This window comes from Dipodomys ordii, unplaced genomic scaffold, assembly GCF_000151885.1.
Source record: "Dipodomys ordii isolate 6190 unplaced genomic scaffold, Dord_2.0 Scaffold31, whole genome shotgun sequence".
Classification (NCBI taxonomy): domain Eukaryota; kingdom Metazoa; phylum Chordata; class Mammalia; order Rodentia; family Heteromyidae; genus Dipodomys; species Dipodomys ordii.
Window position 1 is genome coordinate 2,774,065 of NW_012267247.1, and position 22,784 is coordinate 2,796,848.

The following is a 22,784-nucleotide window of genomic DNA, read 5'->3' on the forward strand; positions in this document are numbered from 1 at the left end:
GCTCTGGGCAGATGTTTCCTCTGACTCTGCCTGGACACAGGGGTGCAGGACAGGCACCCCTCCACAGAAGGTTCACCTCCCCTGGGCCTGGGAAGGAGCACTTTGATTTCCCATTGTGGGGAACATCCCCAGGGCAAGCCCTGTTCAGTAGCTCTCACCCGCTGGGACAGTGGGCTGCCGCGCGGCCCCAGGCCTCACCTGTTGGCCTTCAGGTTTTTCAGCCGGGCTTCCAGGTCGTTCAGCAGGTTGATCTTCTTGCAGCACTGAGAGCAGTAGACGTCCAGCAGCTCACTGTTGTACGCATGTCGCATCTTCCTTGGGGTCTGTCCAGCACTGGTCCACACGAGGGAGAGGAGAAAGTCACTTTCTCAGTTGCTGACCAGCTGAGCTCTGTCATGTCCCACCCCGCTGCGTTTACTTTATTTGCTGTCCCAAGACAGCAAATAACCTGGGGAGGGGAGTGGAAATGAATCAACAAAGCATCCTTCCCCAGTGCTGGCAAAGAGGAGGCCTTTGAGATGTACCCATGCAACAGGAAGGCAAACTGAGAGCCAAGGTCAGAGGAAATCAGGTGGGTGGAAAGGGATCACAGGTTCCTTGAAAGGACTTCTAACACTGAGCTCTAGGGAAGGCAAGATGGCACAGCCTTTACCTCCTCCCCTTAGGAGGGGCTGCAGCCTCCTGGCTCAGTTAAGGGCTTCTTTCCCAATGTGGGAAGGGGGAGGGGCATGCCTCCCAACTAGGATGCAAGGGCCACACCCCAGCAGCAGATCTACGTGCTCAGCAAGGAGGATGGACAGTCAGTTCAGGATCTGGCCTGCCTGACCTTCCCCCCTGACTCCCACCCGGATGAGGCTGCATTAGTCTGTCATTTTTCCTGAACCCCATATATCATCCCAGACCACGGGGCCACCTGGAAGACACTGAAGACCCCAGATCTGAGTAGACATTGGTCCTGGTCTCGTCGTCGGGACAGGGGCTGCTGGGGGCACAGTCCACGTCATCGCCCTCCCCGTAGTCTTCAAACTGCTCCTCATTGCTTATGAGTGAGGCGGAGGAGTGCGTGGAGAGGTCTGATGTCGTCATGGACGGAGTGTGTACCAGGGACCTTCAGGCCAAAACATCTAGTTAGTAAGGCCGGGGTGGAGACCCAGCTGGGAGGCCCTGCAGGCAGCAGGAGCCTGACTTTGGGGGCCCCACCCTAAAGAGAGCCTCTCACCACTGAAACTTCCCGCAGGAGAGATGGCAAACCCATCCCACCCCCAACACTGGTTACGACTTAATGAACCAGCTACATATATCTAGTTAATTAGTATTAGTGAATCTAATTATTAAGTTATAGACTATCAAATAGTTGTTGAAAAGCTTGGGAAAATATTGGCAACAAGTGGGGAAAATGAGTATCAATAAAAAGTTAGGGCCAGTGTGGTGGTATATACCTGTAATCCCAGATACTTGGGAGGTAGAAGCAGGAAGATAGCAAGTTTGAGGCCAGCTCAGAAAAGAAAGCAGGACTGTCTCAGAAATAATCCCCAAATTCAGACAAAAGGGCTGAATTGTGGGGGGGGGTACGGTGGCTGAAATGGTAAAATGCCTAGCATGTTTAAGATCCTGGATTCAGTCCTTACCACCACAAAAAATAATATATCCATCCATCCATCCAAACTTTGAGACTTTAAAAAATGAGTATGTAAGCTCTATACAGAAAGAAACATTGGAAAATACTTGGTGGTACTGGGGTTTGAACTCAGAGCACTATTCTTGCAGTGCAGATACTCTACCTCTTGAGCCTACAAAATACAAATATTAAAATAATAACAGGACTTGGATAGGGGTATTTTACCCCCATTGCTCACTTTTTTAAAAAAATCTTTTTCAGGTTTTTCTATTTATTAGCAGTCTGAGCTTAGGGCCTTGAGCCGTATCTTCAGCCCCTTTTGCTTTTATTTTTGAGCTAATATCTTGAATGTATGCTGGGTTGGCTTGGACTACAATCTGACTGGGCAAACAAGTGAGTACCACCGTACCCAACTATTGGTTGAGATGAAATCTCCAAGCTAGCCTCAAATTGAGATCCTCCTTATCTCCATCTCCTGAGAAACTAGGATTAAAGGTATAAGGCACCATGTTTGGCCTTTTTCAACATTGGAATTAACATGTACATCTCTGAAATGATAAATAACAATGAGCTACTAAGTAAAAAAAAATAGCTAGTAGCAAAGAACATGGGTCAGAGATCTCAGGTTCTGGGGCCTCTCAAGGGTTACCCATGATGTGGCCTGTGATACACTGGGAACTAACTGAGTCCATAAATACCCTAAGAACAAAAAAGAGGACCACACACCCCCGTCACATCTACTGGCCTTTAGCCTCCATGTAACTATTTCTCCATCTTAGCACTCAAAGGTTTCACTTTTCCCAAACTCACTGAGCCTACGCGCTCCAAACGAGAAAGCTGAGCAGGGAAAGAAGCCCACAAAGGGTGGAGGCGACAGTTCTCAATCCATGCGCCCGAGGAACCTCCATTTCTACTTAAGGATCACAGTTTAATGACAGGGTGCTGAAGACCAAGTCTCATGGCACCTCATCCCTGTTTTATTTAGTCATTTGTGTGTCCTAGGATTCTTCTGCACTTCAGCAGAGCTGCTGATCAAACTTCTCAATTCTTCCTATTATGCAGTTTACCCAAGCCCTCCATACCTACTACTGCTGTCTTGCCTCCTGGTAGTTAGGTCCAGAAAACCACAGGACCAGTTAATTAGTTAATTAGTATTAGTGAATCTAATTATTAAATTATAGACTATCAAATAGTTGTTGAAAAGCTTGGGAAAATATTGGCAACAAGTGGGGAAAATGAGTATCAATAAAAAGTTAGGGCCAGTGTGGTGGTATATACCTGTAATCCCAGATACTTGGGAGGTAGAAGCAGGAAGATAGCAAGTTTGAGGCCAGCTCAGAAAAGAAAGCAGGTGGACAATCAGCTAGTAGGGATCAATAGTTCTGTGGGGGAGGTAGGGAAGAATAGCTGATAAACCGCCCCCCAGGGAGAAATCCCCAATGACTTCTCTCAAGGGAAATGCCAAAAGCATCCTGACTCATGAGCACTGAGAAAACCTGTTAGGTTCAATTACATGAAATTCCCTTTTTTTATTCTTTGAAAATATTTTTATATTTGAAAAATGGATTAAAAGTTTGCCATCTCGGGCTGGGAAGGTGGCTCAGTGGTAGAGCGCTTGCCCTGCGTGCATGAGGCCCTGGGTTCGATTCCTCAGCACCACGTAAGCAGAAAAAGCTGGAAGTGGCGCTGTGGCTCAAGTGGTAGAGCGCTAGCCTTGAGCTGAAGAGCTGAGGATCAGTGCCCAGGCCCAGAGTTCAGGCCCCACGACCAACAAAAAAAAAAAAAAAGAAAGGAAAAAAAAAAGTTTGCCATCTCATGGTTCAACCAACACTGGAAGCGCCTCTTCCCTCTTCAAATATCTCGATCAGTGCCCTGTCCCGCTCCTCGTCTATTTAGGGAACCACCTCCAACTGCCATGGCTTCCCAGATGCAGTGGTGGCAAACGGTGGTGAGCCCGTTATACTTGCAGAGACTGAACTTGCAGGCTGAACTGGAAGGAACTCCTGACTGATGACACCAAACTAGAAGGTAACTCTGCTGCATTGCAAAGTCACAGAGTCACAGGGTCTTACTTAGGTCTTCTCTTTCTTTTTTTTTTTTTTTGTGGTGCTACAGCTCAAACCTATGGTCTTGATCATAGTATGCAACTGCTCTGCCTCTGAGCTATACACACAGTCCCACCAAAGTCTTTGGAGTGGTTTTAAAAACAAAAACACATTCCTGGGTAGCACCTGCCGAGCAAGCACAAGGCCCTCCAGCACTGCAAGAACACAAAACCAAAACCATTTCTGATGTCGGCATGATCAATACAGAAAATACAGGTTATATAACTGAGTATAGATACAATTAAAATGATCGGCCATCTACCTCCAAGAAATAACTAATTTTAAGAGTAATTTTTCTAGGTATTTCCTATATACAGATAGTACGTGTTCTTCTTTTAATAAAGATCATAATGACATCTTTATAACTTCTTGCTGTTTTGTTGGCTTGAACTCAAGGCCTGGGTACTACCCCTGAGCTTTTTTACTCAAGGTTAGCACTCTATCACTTGAGCTACAGCTCTACTTTTGGCTTTTTAGTAGTTAAGTGGAGATAAAAGAGTTTCACAGGCTTTCCTGCCCAGCCTAGGCTAGCTTCGAGCCTCAGGTCTCAGCCTCCTGAGTAGCTAGGGTTACAGGTGTAAGCCACTGGCACCTGAGGGTAACTTGGATTTTAAAAGTATCTGATATCATGAATCTCATATCATTAGTCATTCAAACTCGTCTTTGTATAGCTGTCTGAAATTCCAAAGCTTTCTGCCAGGCCGAATATCCATGAAAGTAACAACAGTGTATGTCACGTGTACCTTCTGGAGTTATCTTCCAGGAAGAAGCATGTTTCTGGCCTGGAGGCCACATAGCAACAGTTTACTCACTTGTCCTCCGGCAGAAATAGGCTCCCAAGGCCCTGCTCCTTCTCCTCGGTGGGACCCCTGACAGAGTCCTCCAGGCCCTGGGTGCTCTCCATGGGGCTGTCCATGTCGGTCTCCTGGGGACCCTCTGGGGGGGCTAGTGTCATGGCCTCCTCCTCGTCCTCAGGAAAGAAGCCAGGCTCCCTGGGGATGAGCTCGCCATCAGCAAAGGTGGGGCCAGAGACGTCGCTGCCCTGAGAAAGACAGAGAAGACAGAATGAGCAGAGTCGGTTAGCTGAAGCTCTGGGCTCCCCATCAGAACCCATGATACCAGCAGGATCAGCGATGGCGAGAATGGAAGGCCCGGACCCTGGGATCCCACAGAAGAGAAAGCCTGGCAGGTGAAGAATCTTGGGAACCTCTCACTTGGCTGAGAGTCCAGTGAGGAAGTGGACATCCTAGGGACAGCCATCCATGGAGAAGGGTCACAGCTAGCCATGTCCCTTCAGGGGATCTGGACAGCACAATGGAGCCCTCATCACTGACTCTGTGCAGGAAGCCCAATGCTTTGAGGAGGCACTATGTGCATGTCAACACTGGACGGCCCTCATGAAGAAGACTGAAGCAGCATGGAAGAGGAAGTCTGCATAGCTGACATCCACTCTCCATGACCCTGGGCATGCCACTGAAAGTCAGCTGCCTCCTTCCTCCTTCCTCCTTTCTAGAATAACGGAGTACTACAGGCCCAGCGTGTCCACTGAGTGAACTACTCCTGTAGCCTCTGGCCAGAGGGCGGCACAGCACCCTGGGAGGTAAGTGCATGCCAGGCCTTTCACTTCTGAGCTTGGGGCCAGTGCTGGCCCTGCTGGGCCTGTGCTAGACAACACCAGCATGTTGGTGTGCATTAAGGTGCTTTCTCCTCATCCTAAGACTGCCAGAAGAATCCTAGAGCAGGCGGTAGAAAGCCTCCGGCAGCCTCAGATAAGAACAGGAGCCAGGCACTGGTGGCTCACACCTGTAATCCTAGCTACTCAGGAGGCTGAGATCTGAGGATCACAGTTCAAAGCCAACCCGGGCAGGAAACTCTGTGAGACTCTTATCTCCAATAAACCACTAGAAAACCAGAAGTGGCGCTGTGGCTCACGCAGTAGAGCGCTTGCCTTGTGCTGAAGTGCTGAGGGACAGCACCCAGGTCCAGAGCTCAAGCTCCACGACAGACCACAAAAAAAGAACGGGAATCCAGAATACCTGAGGCCATCTGGAGATCCACTTGGATGCACCTGCCTAGGCATGTGCAGCCATCCTGGGGTCTAGCCCCACCAGGACCCCTGGGCTAAGGATGGATGGTGAATAATATGCTTGGCTCCTACCCATGTCATGGACCAATAAGGCTGGCAGCAGGCACCCCTGATCATGGAGACCAACAGCAATCATTGAGTAATTAAAGCCACCTCTAATGTTCACAGAGTGCTCTCCACCTAGAGGTCACTGATCTGACCCCACATAGGTCCAAACCCATCAGATCTTACGCCTGATGCAAGTTCATCATTGGCAAGCAGAAAGCTGTCATCCATTGCAAACCGAAGGAAATAGGCAGTACTGGGCAACTGCCTCATTCTAGAGAGCATGTCAAGAGTACATGCATCATCCCATTTGTGTTTCATGGCAACTATTTGGGACAGCCATTACTGTACTCATTTTCCTGACAGGGAAACTGAGGCTCTAAGAGCAATTGTAAGCCGGGTGCTGGTGGCTCACGCCTGTAATCCTAGCTACTCAGGAGGCTGAGATCTGAGGATCTCGGTTCAAAGCCAGCCCGGGCAGGAGAGACCATGAGACTCCTATCTCCAATAAACCACCAGAAAACTGGAAGTGGCGCTGTAGCTCAAGTGGTAGAGCGCTAGCCTTGAGCTGAAGAGCTGAGGGACAGCGCCCAGGCCCAGAGTTCAAGCCCCACGACCGACCAAAAAAAAAAAAAAAGAGCAATTGTGTCAGCATCTTCTGACTAGTAGGTAACAGGCCCTGCCTTTCCTGGTAGCTGTTCACTGGTTCTATTTAACAACGATGCATCCATATTTCATGGATCTAGGGGTAACAGTGAGGGGAGTGCACTTTGTAAGGACCTGTTCCTAGGTATGACACCAGGCACTCTGTTGTGTGGTAGAGCAGAGGAGGCCTGGGGCACACAGGAAAGCTCGGGGCGGGGGAGGAGCTGATAGGAATCTGGCTGAGGTGGTCAGGCAAATTCCACTCAGGCCGACAAAAGATGCCAGCCTCATTCCCAGACAAATCCAAGACTGATTTGGTCATAGAATCCGCTGTGGCAGCCCCCCCCCCAGGTTGTCGGGTTCCCCCTTTGTCACCCTGCTGATCCTAGAACTGAAGCCTTCCTGGAGGACTGGAAGAATTGGGGCATCCCAAGACACAAAGAGTGTGCCGCAAGCAAGGGAGCAGGGAAGCTTGCGAGACTCTGCCCTCAGTGCTCCCCCTTCTTGTCCCCATACCCCTGTGTGAAAAGACATCCACGCAACACCCAGTCACCAGCCAGAGGCCCCAGAGTCTAGAGTGGTCCAGGCCTGGAGCTGAACAAGGTCTCCTTAGAATTTGCACAGGAAGGCTGTCTTTTGGGGAGACTTTAGGAAAGGAACAGTGTCCCCAGTAGGTGGCCCTAGCCATTGCCTGTGATCCAATCGAACTCCCCAGGGCTCTGACCTTAGGGACCCAGACCATCCCAGGCTTACCTCCTTCTCTTGCCACAGGGTCCCAAGGTAAAGAGAGACAGAGTGGATGAGCATGCCCCTCTGCCAGCCCTGGGATCCAAGCTTTGGCATCTGACAGATTTGTTCTCAGTCCTGGCTGACCCAGCCATTCAGGGTGTACCTCAAGGTGTATACCCTGGGGCAAGTGACCATCTTTCTGAGACCTCTGAGTTCTCCTCTGAAAAGCCTCTAAGGCTGCTCCCAAGAACATGTGACAATTTACACATACACCAGAGTTAGAAGTTATAGTAGCTCAAGTCCTGGCCTAGCCTCTCTGGTCAGCCAGAAAGGTCTTTGTTTTTGTTTTGTTTTGGGTCCGGTGGTGGGACCTGACTCTGGGCCTGGATACTGTCCATCAGCTCTTCAGCTCAATGCTAGCGCTCTACCACTTGAGCTACAGTGCTGCTTCTGGCTTTTTCTATGAGGAATTAAATCCAGGGCCTCAGTGATACCACTGAGCCACCTTCCCAGCCAGCAAGAAAGGTCTTGATAGCCAGGCAGCCAGGGCTGGCAGATGACCTAAGGCCAGGATTACTGGACAGAGTTCTGAGGCCCAGGGGTGGGGAAACAGGACTCAGCCATTCTGGCTCAGCCATCAGCAGTCCCCTCGATCCCCTCTCCACTTTCCCACCCAGTCTCCAGCTGGGACTGGACAGCGCTGGCCCCAGCTGGACACAGGAGCCTGGAGGCACACAGCTTGCCCATGGGGGCCATCTCCAGTTCTAAGAGCTGTTCTGCCAGCATGTGAGCACAGAGTCACCCCTTTCTCTGTAGGAAGCTGACAAAGGCTGAATTCAATGGAGGCTGAAAAGGGCCAAGTACTGCTATATATGGGGTGCCATCCAGCTTCATTCGGTCTCTGCCCTTACCAGCTTGTCCTGGTGGGGAGGTGCCATGAAGCCACACCTGCCAAGATGAAGTGCTTTCTGGCAGCAGCTAATGTACAGAGACCACGGACTCTGGGGACTGCACTTCTGCGCTCCCTGCTCACAGGGAGCCACGGGACGTCACATCTTAACCCCACGGGAGAGCACCACAGGGAGCCGTGGGAGCTGTTAGCCAGCACTGGTAAGCATGCTGCATCTTGGTATGGCAAGCTGGGAAGGTGGGACCGGAGGACTGGTGGCCCAGGGCCAGTTCTGGTGTAATCACTGCCTGGCTGTTTCTGAGCCTCAGGTAAAAGTGATAAGAGGACCGGTGTGACCGGATGCCACAGAGAATCGAGGACAACGCCTCACATCAGGAGGACCTGAAAACATGGCAAAGGAGAGAGGGGTGGATGTGTTCTGAGTGGGCTCAAGTGCCTGAGTGCTTCAGTTTCCCCATCCACAGATAGGATTAGAATTAAGTAAGCACTCACAGTCTTGGTACAAATGAAAAGTCTACAAATGTGACCATTATTATTGTCATCACTGAAGACTCCCAAGGGTGATCCTGAGCTTCTGACTCCTGTCCAAGCCCCTGGGATGCTTTGCCTCTGACATGTGGGTTCGGCTTTTGTTTTGGAGCCAGGATAGGGAACCAAACTTCTGCAAGTGGCAGAGCCTGGCCTCTAGTGGTCGGGTGCCTCTTCTTCCCATAGCTAGGTCCTCGGCTGCACACTAGTTATGCCCTTGAATGGGTGTTAAGTTGAACTGCTCTCTGAGGAAGGGAGTCCAAGAGGATCTGAGGCTCTGGCTCATCCACCCCCAGCCCTGGCAACAACTCCGCTCTGCAGGCAGTAACTGAGCCAAAGCACAGCTCTGTGGGGACAAGCCTGGGTAAAAATAGCCAGGGCAGGCACGTCCCAGCTTCCCTGGAAGCCAGGCACCCACAGCACACGTGGACCCACAGCACACGTGGGCCCACCACAGGGAAGGTGTGTGATAGTGGACACAAGCCAAGCTAATGTTGGGGAGGAGAGCTGCAGCCTGGTAGGCCAGGCACTTCTAGCTAGCTGACAGCCCAGAAGACAAGGGCCAGGGCAAAAGCTTCAGTTCAGGGTGCTACTGCTTCCAGGTTCCGAGAGGGATGGGCCTGGGGTACCCGGTCTGAGCTCTCCTACCGACCATGGTGGCTCAGTGGCTCTCACCATGCAAAGATGATGGCAGAGACTGTAGCTGATCTGTGCCCTGGCTGCTGATGGTTGCTCCGAGGCTAGTCCTCAGCAGGGTTGCCAGGTACCAGGAACAGGATGGGAATTAAGGGGAGGCCAAACACCTACAGGGAGACCAGCACCTTGGCCTGCCTATAACACGGGTGAGGGCAAGCACAGGTGAGCTAGTCACTAAGCCAAGCCACTAGGGCTTGCCCCGCATCACAGCAACGCTGGTGGGGGAGGCCTAGGAGGTCAGAAGACAGGGCAGATGCTATCTTCTCACTCGGGGCCAGGCTCCCCTCCTCAGGGCTAGCCTCCCTCCCAGGGAGGGCGCCAGGACAGCTTACAGGCTCTATCCCTCCAGAGAGGGGGCTCTAGATGCGATGCTGAAACAAGATCTCAGCTCAGCTCAAGATCCCACAATAGGAGTCCCCAGGACAGATCTCAGAGCGACTCCTGAGCACTGCTGTCGGCCCCCAGGGGACCCACAGGTCCCAGGAGGGGGACAAGAGTAACAAGCAGCGTTCACCCTTAGTCTCAGATAGGAGGCCTTGCCTCCAGAGGGAGGTGCCCAATCACCCCATTTCAGATGGGGAGACATGGCAGTGCTTGGCAGACCAGCTTCAGTGTGATCAGATACCACGGACTCTGGAATCTCAGGCTGGTGCTAACTGGAAGAGAAGGCCAGGCTGGGACTCCCAAGCCTCCTGTGCCACTTATACAAGTCAAAGGCGGGGCGGGGGGAGGGGAGCCATGCAAAGGCTCCTCCCAACTCCCACTAGGAGTGGCAGAGAAAGAAAGAAGAAATGTCAGGCAGCCCCAAACCCAAACCAGAGATGAGCGAATTCCTGAGGGGTGGTAGAGCAGAGGGACCAGTGGAACTAAAGGCATCTAAAGACAGAGCACATCCTCAGTGAGGGATGGAGTGGGGGTCTCTGGGAGGCACCATGAGGGGGTATCTGGGGTAGACTCTGGTAGAGCCCACTTGGGCACTGGTTGGAGGTGTCCATGACCAGCATACCCAGGCTGCCTCCAAGGCTGTGGGGCCTGGAGAACACTCTACTCCATGTCTAATCCAAACCTTCCCCCAGGTTGAGGCCATCTTTCCCCACCAGAACGCTGCTGACCAGAGAGCAGCCCACAGGACATTGCAGAGAAGCCAGCTGGCATTGTGATGTGCTTTCCCCCTTTTCTCCTCTGCATGGTAAGCAGGAGCTGCAGCAGATCTGAATCTGAGACCTGCAGGGTGTGGGGAAGGCTGGGAAGACCTGGTTTTCAAGCCCATTTAGGCTTCAAGGGACCTTCGACTATGTTGGTTGTCTTCCCAATTCCCTCCACCCCTGGAGAGACACTCCGCCCCTCACCTGTACTGTATTACTTTCACTCGGGTAACATGTGAGCGTGTAAAAATATAGCAACTAATAAAATTAAAAGTTACTCTGAGGAAGAAAAGGAATCAAAAGCACAAATCATCCAAAAGGAATCAGGAAGAAGAGGAAAAGCAAAGCAGAGATCAGATGAGAAAAATAGAAAATAAATAACAACTCAACCATATCAGTAACACATTGCATGCAAGTGGAGGGAACAAGCCCATCAAAAGGCTGACAGTAAGAAACTAGATAAATAACTGCATGCTGTTTAGATGCATATTTAAAAAAATACACACAAACACTAACCAAAAGAAAAGCTGAGGGTGGGGTAAATTAATCTCAGGCAAAGTATTTTAAGGCTAGAGGGAGGGACACTTAAAATGATAAAGGATTTAACAAGATATAACACTACCTATTTTATGCCTGTAATAGCAGTTTCAAAATACACAGGGCTAATCTAAACAAAGCTAAGAAGCTGGAAATGTGAAACTGCCTCTCTCTGTAAAGGCGGAGCAGGGAAGAGGATGACAAGGCTCACAAGAGAGGAACCCCACAGTCTGACCTGAGTACAAAGACCCCCCAAATACTACAGAAGACAGCCAGATCAAAAGCTGAGTGTGGTGCCTCATGCCAGTAATTCTAGCTACTCAGGAGGCTGAGATCTGAGGACAGATTTAAAGACAACATGGGCAGAAAAGGCCCTTAAGACTCTTATCTCCAATTAACCATCAAAAAGTGGGAAGTGGAGATGTGGCTCAAAGTGGCAGAGTGCCAGTGTTGAGTGATAAAAGCTAAAGGATAGTGACACACTCAGAACTATGGCTCTCGATCAAGGGACAGAAAAGTTAACTCCCAGATCATACAAACAAATGAAAATTTAAATTGTGACTGGTCTATTTAACACTTTAATGCATTCATTAACAGTTTCAAAATACAGAAAGGGCAGCTCTGACAAACAGAATAATGCTGAAACAGATGTTGGGTGGTGCTAAGGGACAATGCTTAATATTGGAGGGTGTGTTAACGGTATATTAGTTACGAAGAGAAATGCACTTAGTTTTGATATTTGTCTAATTTCCTTTAAAAGAGTTAGGGAGTAAAATGTTACCAAGCAACTCTGGATTGTGTTGCCAGCCTCGGAATTTAGTCCCCAGGACTATGAGAAAACCCATTTCAGTTGTTCAGCTTCCTATCAGCAGTACTTTGGTATGGCAGCCCCAACAACTGCTATTCCTCCTCCCTATTCTTGGGGAACCTGATGCTCCACCCACCTTAGCCTAGATGCCTCACCCATCTCCCTGCCCTGAACAGAAGGGAATTCTTTCAAAGTCAATTCAATTCCAAGTCCAAGAGAACTTTTGGCTTTCCAGACCAGAAGGTCATTCATCAAGAGACTCCAGGGCCAGGGGTATGGTTCAAGTGATATGAACACCTGTCTAGCAAGTGCCAGGCCCTGAGTTCAAACCCCAGTACTGCAAAAAAGAAAAAGAGTCAAGATTCATCTGTTTATTTATTTCTGGTCTCTGCTCTCCACAATCAGTTTGAGATACTGCAGCTCCTTGAGACATTATATTTTACTGCAACCAGATCTTGGTGGGTCTATGTGGAACAGAGTGATGTTTTGGAAACACTACTTACATAAGAATCTAATTATTATTTCCATTGTCTGTAGTCTCTCAAATGCACATTATGTTTTAATTTTAAAGAAGTATATGTACAATTCAGACATCAGAATTGCAAAGGCAATTTTTGTTGGTCCAGATCTGTATTTAGCATAGCTTAAGACAGATGTAGGGGGTTGGAGGCGTGGCTCAGGTGGTAGAGTGCCAGCCAATGAGCAGATACCAAGTTTAAGTCCCAGTCTTGCACAAAAAAAAAAGACAAATGTAAAAGCTATTTTACCTAAATAGTGACTGGTTTACAAAAGAAGAGACCAACAGGCAGTCTGTACCCATAGCCTCTAATCCTGGAGCGGCCGCCTCCGTGGCTCAAAGGGCCTAGTAATTGAGCAAGATAGTCCCAGCTTCTCTATTCCAGACACTATTTCTGGCTACTTGAAATCTAGAGTGTATTTCTTCCCTCTGTTGTGGTCAGAGTGGGAAGGCGAGCCCCAACTGCTCATGGGACACGTGGGCACCCTCTCAGCTGTGAAGCTAGCTACTCTATGACATGGTGCGGAACCTGGGCATCCCTCCCCCACCCACCATCCAGGGCAGTCATAGTGACTAAAGACCCAGCTAATCTGGCAAATCATCACCAAGGAAAATCACAGGGGAAGAGGAGAGGCCTTGGTAACCCATCTTCTGACCAAGCCCTGGATGGGGTGTGGCACCCCCCAAAGCCTTGGGTCTTAGGTCCAAGTACCCCATAAACCCACTTCCTCGAAAATAAAAGGGGGAGATTCAAGGAGGCCATCTGGTCTACCCCTTCCCTGCCTGCCAGCACTAACAGCCTTGATTTTCAAATGAGATGGCAGACTCCTAAGGCAAACTCTCAGGGATTATGAAAACAGAACTTAAATTACTTCCACATCTGGAAACCAAACCCAGCAAGCAAGCCCCAAGAATTCCAGGCATGCCAGCCATGAGAAGCCGCAGGTCCAGGGAGGGCTTCCTGTAAACGCAGGGTCCCCTCTCCCACCCACCTGAACTCACACAGGAGAGCTCCCTGCTGCAGGGGGTGTAGCCAGGCACACTGGGGCAAGGAGGGGATGTGGACACATGCAAGCCCAGCTATGGCCAGTCTGCTCTGTTTCCCTTAAGTCCCTGGAAAAAAAAAGTCTCAGACCCAAATCGAGTCCACTCTCACATTTCCCCCCTTCTTTACTCCCTGTTGTAATTATCTACAAAGTTGGGGCCCCCTAGCTTCAGGCACCCCATATAAATGCTCAAGGAAGATTTCCCTAAGTACCCTGAAGCTCCTGTTCTCCTCAGCCACTGTGCCTGGAGCTCTCCTGAGAAAGCATGGACCAGGCACTGGGGAAACTCACATGTCAAAAGCAGAGTCTCAGGCTGCCCGCCCAATGGGCGCACATCAAGGGCTCTCCAGCCTCCTGGAGCAGGCAGCTATTTTGAGCTGCAAATTACAGCTTTTAAAGATGTGGCTGTTTGAAGTGAGGGCTTAATTGTTCACACAGCCTCAAGCTTGTGGGACTTGCTTTGGGGGCTCCATGTTTTATTAACCATGACAGGGGGAGCTCAGATTCAAGGTGAAGGCTTGGATGGGGGTGGGGGGCAGCTCTTTCCCCTCTTGAGTCCTCCAGGCCGGTACCCTCAAAAGAGGTGACAGAGAACGTCCCAGAGACAAACCACTGCCTGCTTCCAGGAGCCTAAGTGTAGCCAGGGTGGGAGCCTAGCTTTCCTCCCTGGGGCCTGGAGAGGAAGCAAGGTGCCAGTTGGCACCCACAGCGAAGCTGGTAGCTTAGCTCCGTCAACCTGCCCTCTTGGGGCAGGTACATCCTCCTCCTACCAAAACTGCTTTTTTCTTTTTTGTATAGGGGATTGAACTCAGGACCAACTTGAAAGCCATCTGCACCCCCCCCCCCCAGTTCCTATACTTTTAGTTTCTTAGATTTGCTATCTCTAACTTTTCTCAGGCTGGTCTTGAACCATATTGCTTTTTACCCTGGTCTCCTGAGGAACTGGGATTATAGAGAGGTTAACACCCTGTCAGGCTTGTTTTTTTTGTTTGTTTGTTTGTTTTTTGTTTTGGGTCCGGTCGTGGGGTCTGAACTCTGGGCCTGGGCGCTGTCCCTCAGCTCTTCAGCTCAAGGCTAGTGCTCTACCACTTGAGCCATAGTGCCACTTCTGGCTTTTTACCTTTTGCTTATGGGGTGCTGAGGAATTGAACCCAGGGTCTCATGCATGCAAGGCAAGCGCTCTACCACCGAGCCACCTTCCCAGCCCCAGCTTGTTTGTTTTTGAAGACAGGATTTCTTGATAACTTTTACCCATCTTTGAATCTCAATCCTCCCATTCCAACTCCTGAGCTGGGATTACAAGGAGGAGCCATCACTCTCTGCTTTCATTAACTCTCCCCTGCCCCATTTTCCAACAGGAAAGGCTCCCAAAATTGTCTGGCAGACTCAGTTCAGGTATCTCTCTGTCCTGTGGAATTTGCCAGACCCAGTTATTCAGCTACATGTTACAGCCCAGGGGTCTTCCCAGGATCTCCCCAGAGGCTCAGGCAAGAAAATCTTAGGTCTAATCATAACCATAGATTGAGGCTCAGAGGGCAGTCAATTCCCAGCACAGTCTACCAGGAAGCCCTTTAAAGAGCCTGTCAACCAGGTACGATGGCTCATTCCTATAACCCAAACTGCTTGGGAGGAAGAGAGCAGGAAGATCATGAGATCAGCTCAGACAAAAAGTTAGAGCGACCTCATCTTAACCAATAAGTCAGGCATGGGAGCCTGAGCCTATGATCCCAACTATTTGGGAGGTTTAATTAGAAGAATCTCAGTTAGTCCTGGGCAAAAACATAAGACTCTATCTGAAAAACAATTAAAGGAAAGAGGGCTAGGAGGGCTGGTTGGTTCAAGGGGTAGAGTATCTGTCTAGCAAGTGACTACAAACTCAGTGCTGCCCCACCCTACCTCCCTAAAAATAAAAAATAATTAAAAAAAAAAAGAAGAGCTTGTGAACTCTAAACTACCCACAGACCCAGGTTCTGCCTCCACACATGAGTCGCAAAGTCCTTCGAAGCAGGCCCTGGCTTCAGGACAAATTACTGCCCCATTCCCACCCCACACTCCCCATGCCCTGGCCCACAACTCTTCTTATGCACAGGAGCTTCAATTTCACCTCTTCTAAGAAAGGGGCTCCAAATTTTGGCACTTGAACTTGACTGAGGGAGTTCGAAGCTCAGGAGGAGATGGGAAATCTCTGAGGAAACAAGATTGAAACCCACCAAGTCCCCCTCCAGCCCGCAGCTTCCCTGCTAGCTCAGTCAGCAGGATGTCCCTTACCTGTCCCCTCAGCCCTGTTCCCTCCTCAGACAGCAGCTCACACCTTGCCCTCCATACTAGACTCTGTGTGGCCTCCATCCCTACTCCTCGCCTGCCCCACTGCTGCAGTGTGGTCCCTCTACAGTTAAGTCATCCTGTCCCCGGGGCCCTGCCCAGGGATCTCCATGTGCTGGTTGTCAGCTAGCAGTCTTGTGATCCTTGTAACTTAACTAGAGAAGCACAAAGCTGACATACACATTCAGGTGGGCCCGGAGGAACACAACAATTAAGGCGTTAAAGGAGAAACTCAGAATCAGAGAGGTTAAGTGAGTTGAGAAAGATCACAGAGCCAGGGAGCAGAGCAGGGAGGGGCAGTATAGAGAACTTCTGTGCTCTGGGCGATGCAATGTCCAGTGCCGTGGACAGCACGGAGCACCAAGCAGCCTATTCTGGCCCTGCAGACCCCGGGGACAGGAGCCAGCCAAGCTAGTTGCAGGGAGCCAGGCTCGCTGCGCTATCACAGGCACAAGCCTGTCACCAATCTCCCCTTCCCCAGAACACAGCTCCTAAGAGGCTCTGTGTGGGAAGACTTCTTAGAAGAGAGGAGCAAGGAGAGAGAAAGTTGCTGAAGGAAAATGGGTGAACATGGAAACTGAGGCACAGTGGGAGGAGAACAAGAGAATGAAGGAGATATTTAGGTCTGAGGGTTAGAAACCCTCGGGGTTAGAAGCCCTGGGAACACCAGCTCCCCGTCACCTCAGGAAGGCGGCAACCATTCCCACCATCATTTCTCCTCTCAGCCGGGCAGATGAGCAGGGTGGCCCTCGCAGGACTTCCAGCTCACAGAATCATCTGATGTGGGACAGGGCAGACTCTCCTTAGCTGCCTGTGGCTACCAGCCTGTACAGACAATTTTGTATGACCTGCAAATGATGTTATAAATATTCAAATGGCTCTTTGCAGAAAAAAGGTTCCCCACCCCTGCAGATGACAGCCAGCAAGATACGAACAGGGATAGATGCCCTGTGCCCACCCTGCACCCAAATCAGGTCAGGGTAGGGAGGAATCTGGGGCTCAACTAACTACCAAAATGGTGCTGGAAATGGTGCTGTTCAAGCCCCAGGACTGGCACAAACAAACCAAAACAAAACGACAATGAGAACACAGAAAGGTTCCTGGCACACTGGCAGTTCAGCCTGAATAATCCCAATTATCAGGAGGCTGAGATCCGAGGATCACAGCTGAAAGGTAGCCTAGCCAGAAAAATTCATGAGACTCTTATTTCCAGTTAACCAGACAAAAGCCAGAGTGGTGCTGTGGCTCAAGTGATAGAGAACCAACTGTGAGGGGAAAAAGCCGACCAAGGCCATATGGCTGGTAAGGCAGCTGGAATCTGAGCCAGTCAGCCAGTGTTCAAGTTCATCCCTTGAAACCACACTACAGGGTCCCCACAGATCATCCTGCCTCCACTGCGAAGTGGCTCTACTCTCTACCTTAAGAACTGGGCAGATTATGTAAGCTTTCCAGAGGTTACCTAGTTTCTGGGTTTCATTAACTCCAAGAGGCCCAAGATTTTAAGTTGCACTGTTATTTTAAGAACACTGAGAATGAAAAGGCACTATCAATTCAATTATAACATTCCAGTGAGAACACAGCACACACCAACCTGAGCTGCAAACGTGTGAAGGAAAACAACTGCAAACTGCAGCCTGAATATAAGCAGGGAGGAGGATTCAGTCAGAGAGAGAGAGAGAGAGAGATCCTTACACGTGTGTGCCCACGTAGGGCAGCCCACGTCTTTCTTTCAAGCATGCTCCTGCACATGTGTGCGACGTACGTGTACACACACACACACACACACACCTGTTACCATAGATCCTTCATTTGTCACTGGTGCAACCATGCAGATGATCACACAAAGACGTGCTGGCCAGACTGCCTTGTCAGCAAGAGCTTTACATGACCACCAGGCCATAGATTCCAGGTTACCTTGTGGTGCCAGGTAGATCCTGTCCTGACCACTACCTGCTGGGCCTGCCAGGCTCCAGGCTGGCCTGGCTTCACTTCAGTAGAGCTGCAGACCTTGGAGCGGCCAGGCTGGATGGACAGGTATGTTTGCTCCCTGGAAGACTACCAAGGACAGTCACCTTATGTGGCTGGTGGCTGCACAGCCTGCACCTTTCTGTCTGGCCCGCCTCCAGACCTCCGGCGGCCTGCGGCCAGTGCTTTAACAAGGCAGACCTGAAGGCTGCCAGGGCAGATGGGCAACCCTGTTCCAGCCCTGCTCCAAGCAGACTCTTCCAGCTGGGCACAGGCGGATGGACCAGAAAGCTCTGACTGGAGGTGACCAGCAGGTGCTGGAGGGTGTGTGCAAAGGGCCACTCTCTCCTTAGTAGACCTCCAGGCCATGGTAAGAGAGGGAAGACTCTAGAAGGAAAGAGCCAGGCAGAGCCTGGCTGTGCCCCTGGGGGAAGGCTGTCACCTCTGAATACACTTTGCATGTCATCTGAGGCCCCAGAGACTAACCTGCGGTGGCTCAGCTGGTTTCTTTAAAAACACTACAAAACATAGAAAGTACTGGGCATTGGACTCAGTAGGCTGAGATCTGAGAATCGCAGTTTGGTTTGAAGCCAGTCCCAGCAGACAAGTCTGTGAGCCTCTAATCTTCAACTAACTACCAAAAAGCCGGAAATGGTGCTGTTCAAGCCCTAGGACTGGCACAAACAAACCAAAACAAAACAACAACAGCAATGAGAACAAAGAAAGGTACCTGGCACACTGGCAGCTCAGCCTGAATAATCCCAATTACTCAGGAGGCTGAGACCTGAGGATCACAGCTGAAAGGTAGCCTAGCCAGAAAATCCATGAGACTATTTCCAATTAACCAGACAAAAGCCAGAGTGGTGCTGTGGCTCAAGTGGTAGAGAACCAGCTCTGAGTGGAAAAAAGCTGACTTGAGGCCCTGAGTTCAAGCCCTGGTTCCAGCATCAAAAAAAAACAACCAAACAACCAACAAATCAAACCAAACCAAACAACAAAAAGGCATGATGGTGTTCACCTGTAATCCCAGCACTTGGAAGGCTGAAGCAAGAAGCCAGGCTGGGCTATGCAGATCTTATCGCAGAAATCCAAAAAGCTATAAAACATCATCAACAACAAACCATCCCACGTGCTGAGGTGACACAGGTCCTCCGGTGGTGTTTGTCCTCTGCCACCTTCCTATTTCCACAATGACTCCTCTTGCAAGAGCTGAGGTTATCAGTGCCAAGGCCAGTTTCTGCCAGAGGAACCCAAACGTGGCTCTGCAGACCCTTCAGGCCTTTGCACACAGAGTCCACCCAGGCGGTGAGTCCGGAGTTTGCATCATCCTCATGCTACAGACCAGGGAGCCGAGGCACCGAAGGTAAGGCAGGTGGCTGAGCTGGGATCTGAAGTCCAGGTGTCTGGGGCCCTTCCCACCTGCCTTTCCCTCCAGCCATCCATGGAAGGCCAGCCAGGTAAGAGTTTATGGCCAACCAAGGCATTTTACACCACAGCGGCTTACTATCTTCTCACCATTCTCACCTGAAGAAGGGTGAGGTAGCTCGTGCAAAGTCCCATGGCTAGCAAGCAGCAGAGCCACGACCTCTACACCCACAGGGATTCTGGCTCCCAGACATTTTTATTTCTACCTGAGAGTCTGGGATGAGGGCGGTGCCTGGGTTTGAGGTGGGTGTTTCTCTCAAAAAATCAGTGAGCAGGAAGGAGAAATTTGCTCCCACTCTTTCCCATCCCAAAAGGGAGACTTAAATCTGGTACAAAGCATACACACACACACATATTCCCTTCAGTTCCGGTACATTACATTAAAGCCTATAGGGCACCGAGGAGGATGGGCCACTCAAGATGACTGGAGAATGGGCCCACCCCCTCGCCCACATCCCGGTTTTGTTTGGACCTTCCTCTTTTGGGTACTTTAAAAGAAAAATGCTCCCCTGAGCAGAGCCACGGATCGTAATAACTGACTGAATGCTGTTTGCATTTGAAGGAAGGGTGTCTATGTGGTTAGGAGAGAATTCAGTGGCCTGGGGAGCTGGAGCAGGTTGACTCAACTAGAGATAGGACAGATAGTTGGAGAACTTCCTGTTTGTTAAAGGAAGTCAAGCACAGAGTTTAGACAAGCTGGTATTACTACTATCTACCTGCCAGGCAGATCTGAGGCTGGAGGTCACCCATACCCTATGTCCCCAGACATTGTAGCCACCTTGGACCCTCCTGTCAACACGCGTTTCTGGCTGTCTGCTGTCTCACGGATTTGTCTGGCTGGGCTACCTTTCAGGCCATTGGAAAAGTGAGGAAGTGTAGGGCAACAGACTCCCTGGGAAGGGCTCAGCCCCATAAAAAGGCTTCACACTGCTCTTGGTTGGCTCTGAGACACAGCTGTGCCCATATTACCAGTGAAATGGTGCTAGTTATTTGTGTGGTGTAAATGATATGGCATGCATCTGCCCACACGCCTGTGTGCACAGCCTTATATGACCTTCTGACCCCAAGGGCAGGAAGTCCATAGCAGTGTCACCCGCAGATACCTCCTTGTTCCTGAGAAATGCTACACTGCTCAAATCACCTCAGTGCCAAGGGTCCCAAATACAGCCATGAAAGGCCAGGTATGCCAGGCTTTCTGGTCTCAATTTCTGCTGCTGCTCTTGACCTGCTCTCCCTGGGGCTGTTTGACACAGAAGGCACCTTTCTATCTCTTGGAACTTGGTCCCCCTCCCCCTTCTCCCCAGCCCACTACCAGCACCATCTTGCCCTTGGAGTTCTTTTTTTTTCCCACACAATCACACATTTATTGCTGTGCTGTCTGGGGACACCATACAAATGCCAAAGTGGTTTGATTACAGAGGCGAGGGTCTATGATGCCCAGATACCCCTGAATATTAAGAACGTAAGAATCCAGCTTCAGTTTATCCTTGAGATCGGTTCCCATCACCTACAAGCACCTGGACGTGTGCACGCGCGCACACGTGTGTGCTTCACAGCAGCACGAAGTCCCCCCCCCCCCCGCTGGGAGGAATGTGGAGAGGTAGAGGTCATTGCGTTTCCTCCTCTTTCATGTCACCTCTTGGCAACCTGTGCCCAGCTTGTAGAAGCGGCATGATTGCCCTTGCAGTTCTAAGGTTACAACATCCCAAACACAGGTCTACCTCAGGGCCTTTGCAGATGCTTGTTCTCTCACTCAGTGAGACTTCCCTGGCCACTGTGTTTAAAGCCCAGTGTTCCCTCTCCCCAGCTTGACCTCCTGCCCACCTCACAGGCTGCCTGTCTTTTGGTTGGCCTGTCTCACTACCACCAAGCAGCTCCAAGAAGGCAGAGATTCCAATGTGCTTCATTCATAACTAGACCCCCGGTACCCACAACAGAAGCTGGCACTAATTAGACACCCAAGTATTTGCTGAATGAGTGAATTCAGTAGCGCCTGTCCTGTGCCAAGTAATGTGCTGGGGACTGGGAACCAGAAGGCTGTGTCCTGAAATGCCATCTGACAAATGAGACTGTTGGAAGAGGTGCTGTGGCTCAAGTGGTAGGGTGCTAGTCTTGAGCAAAAGAAGCTCAGGGACAATGCCTAGGCCATGAGTTCAAGCCCCAGGAACAGCATAAAAAGAGACTGCTATGCCATCCAGGAGAAACTACAATGTCCAGTAAGATACCAGGTGGGCTTGCCAAATCAATGTGCCAGAGAGGGCCATATGAATCCAGCTGTAGACTTGAGCAGTCTTCCTCATTTCAACTGGAAAGCTGACAACATAAATATCCAGTCACTCCATCAAGAGCCAGCAGAACTTGTCCAGAGGGAAACCGTGTCTAGCCCCAAGGTGCTGCATACCTGGCAAGGCCAGGCACTGTCTCTCAGCAAACACCAGATGGACCAGATAAGGAATCTTCTTCCTTTTTAAAAACACAGCAAGCCCCTCACCAGAGGACAGCACAGGCTGGAGGGTGGGGGGAGCACTCTGCCCAGGCTCTCCCTCCTTCATCCCCAAGAGGCCTGCCTTCCAGGATTCAACCTGAATCTCCTACTTCAACTTCTTCCTTACCCCCATTTATTGCAGAATAAATGCACTGAAGTCTGGTGTGGTGAGGCATGCCTGCAAGTCCAGCACTCAGGAGGCTTAGACCTTTTTTCAAGTGTGTGTGTATGTACAGAGAGAGGGGGGGAGAGGAGGAGAGAGAGAGAGAGAGAGAGAGAGAGAGAGAGAGAGAGAGAGAGCATGCATGAGCGAGCGCACAGGATCAACTTTGAAAAAAACCCCAAAACTCCTAGTATAACAAACCAGGCAGAGGGGCACCCAGCTTCAGGAAGAGGTTTCTAGCCTCTGATGGGTTTGGGATGAAGACAGGAAAGTTTTGAGGGATACTCATGAGTAGCTAAGGAGAAAGGCCCTGCTAGAAGAGGAGGCTAAGAGACCATGAGATGTCAACATGGCCTAGGGAGGGGCACTCATGATCAATAGGGACACTTCTCATTGCAGACTGCCTTCTGGAATCCCAAAAGAGATAGCCTAGGCCCCTTAGGTCCCTCTAATTTCTGCCTTTCTCCCTCCTCCAGGATAAAAGTCCTTTTTCCAAGGACAGGCTCCAGGCAGTCTGTCCAATAGTAAGATCTCCCTTGGGACAAAGGTCAGATCTCCCAGGGCTCACCAGACCAGGCTAGTGAACCATTCCTTCCTTCCCTTGGTCCAGCCAGGTCTTATCTCTCTTCTCTCCTCTGGGTCTTAGTCATCTGCCCTGCCCCCTTCCATTAAATCCTAAGTCCCAAAAATTCCAAAGCTGATCTCTATCAGGCATTTACTCAAGGTTGCTGCCTACAAGCTCAAATCCCGCGTTCTTTCCTGGCTTCCTGTACTCTTGCTGGCCACACGTGGCTCTAATGTGAAGTCACAGGGGCCGCAAGAGACCAGACCAAATTGTCCCACCCCAGGGGAAGTGGACATCCCAGGTTAGTCCCAGGCATCCAAGATCCCCAAACACCTGCAAACACTCCAAGTGCAGGGAAGTGTCCTATGTACAAGATTCCCTGGGCACATAATCAGCAACTAATAAATACCAATTAAGCAGGGGAAGGTCTGGGCTCCCAGTACC

General features: G+C 50.4%; 1 protein-coding gene across 1 annotated transcript in view; it reads right to left on the reverse strand.

The window, feature by feature from the left end:
- Rab11fip4 (RAB11 family interacting protein 4 (class II)) overlaps window positions 1-22,784 on the reverse strand; it is a 34,457-nt gene that overhangs the window by 10,172 nt on the left and 1,501 nt on the right. Inside the window, exons 2-4 of the mRNA XM_013016577.1 lie at window positions 4,536-4,765; window positions 914-1,108; window positions 199-333 (exon numbers count right to left, since the gene is read on the reverse strand). Of these exons, the coding sequence (XP_012872031.1) occupies window positions 199-333; window positions 914-1,108; window positions 4,536-4,765 (560 nt within the window). The remainder of the gene's footprint in view (window positions 1-198; window positions 334-913; window positions 1,109-4,535; window positions 4,766-22,784) is intronic.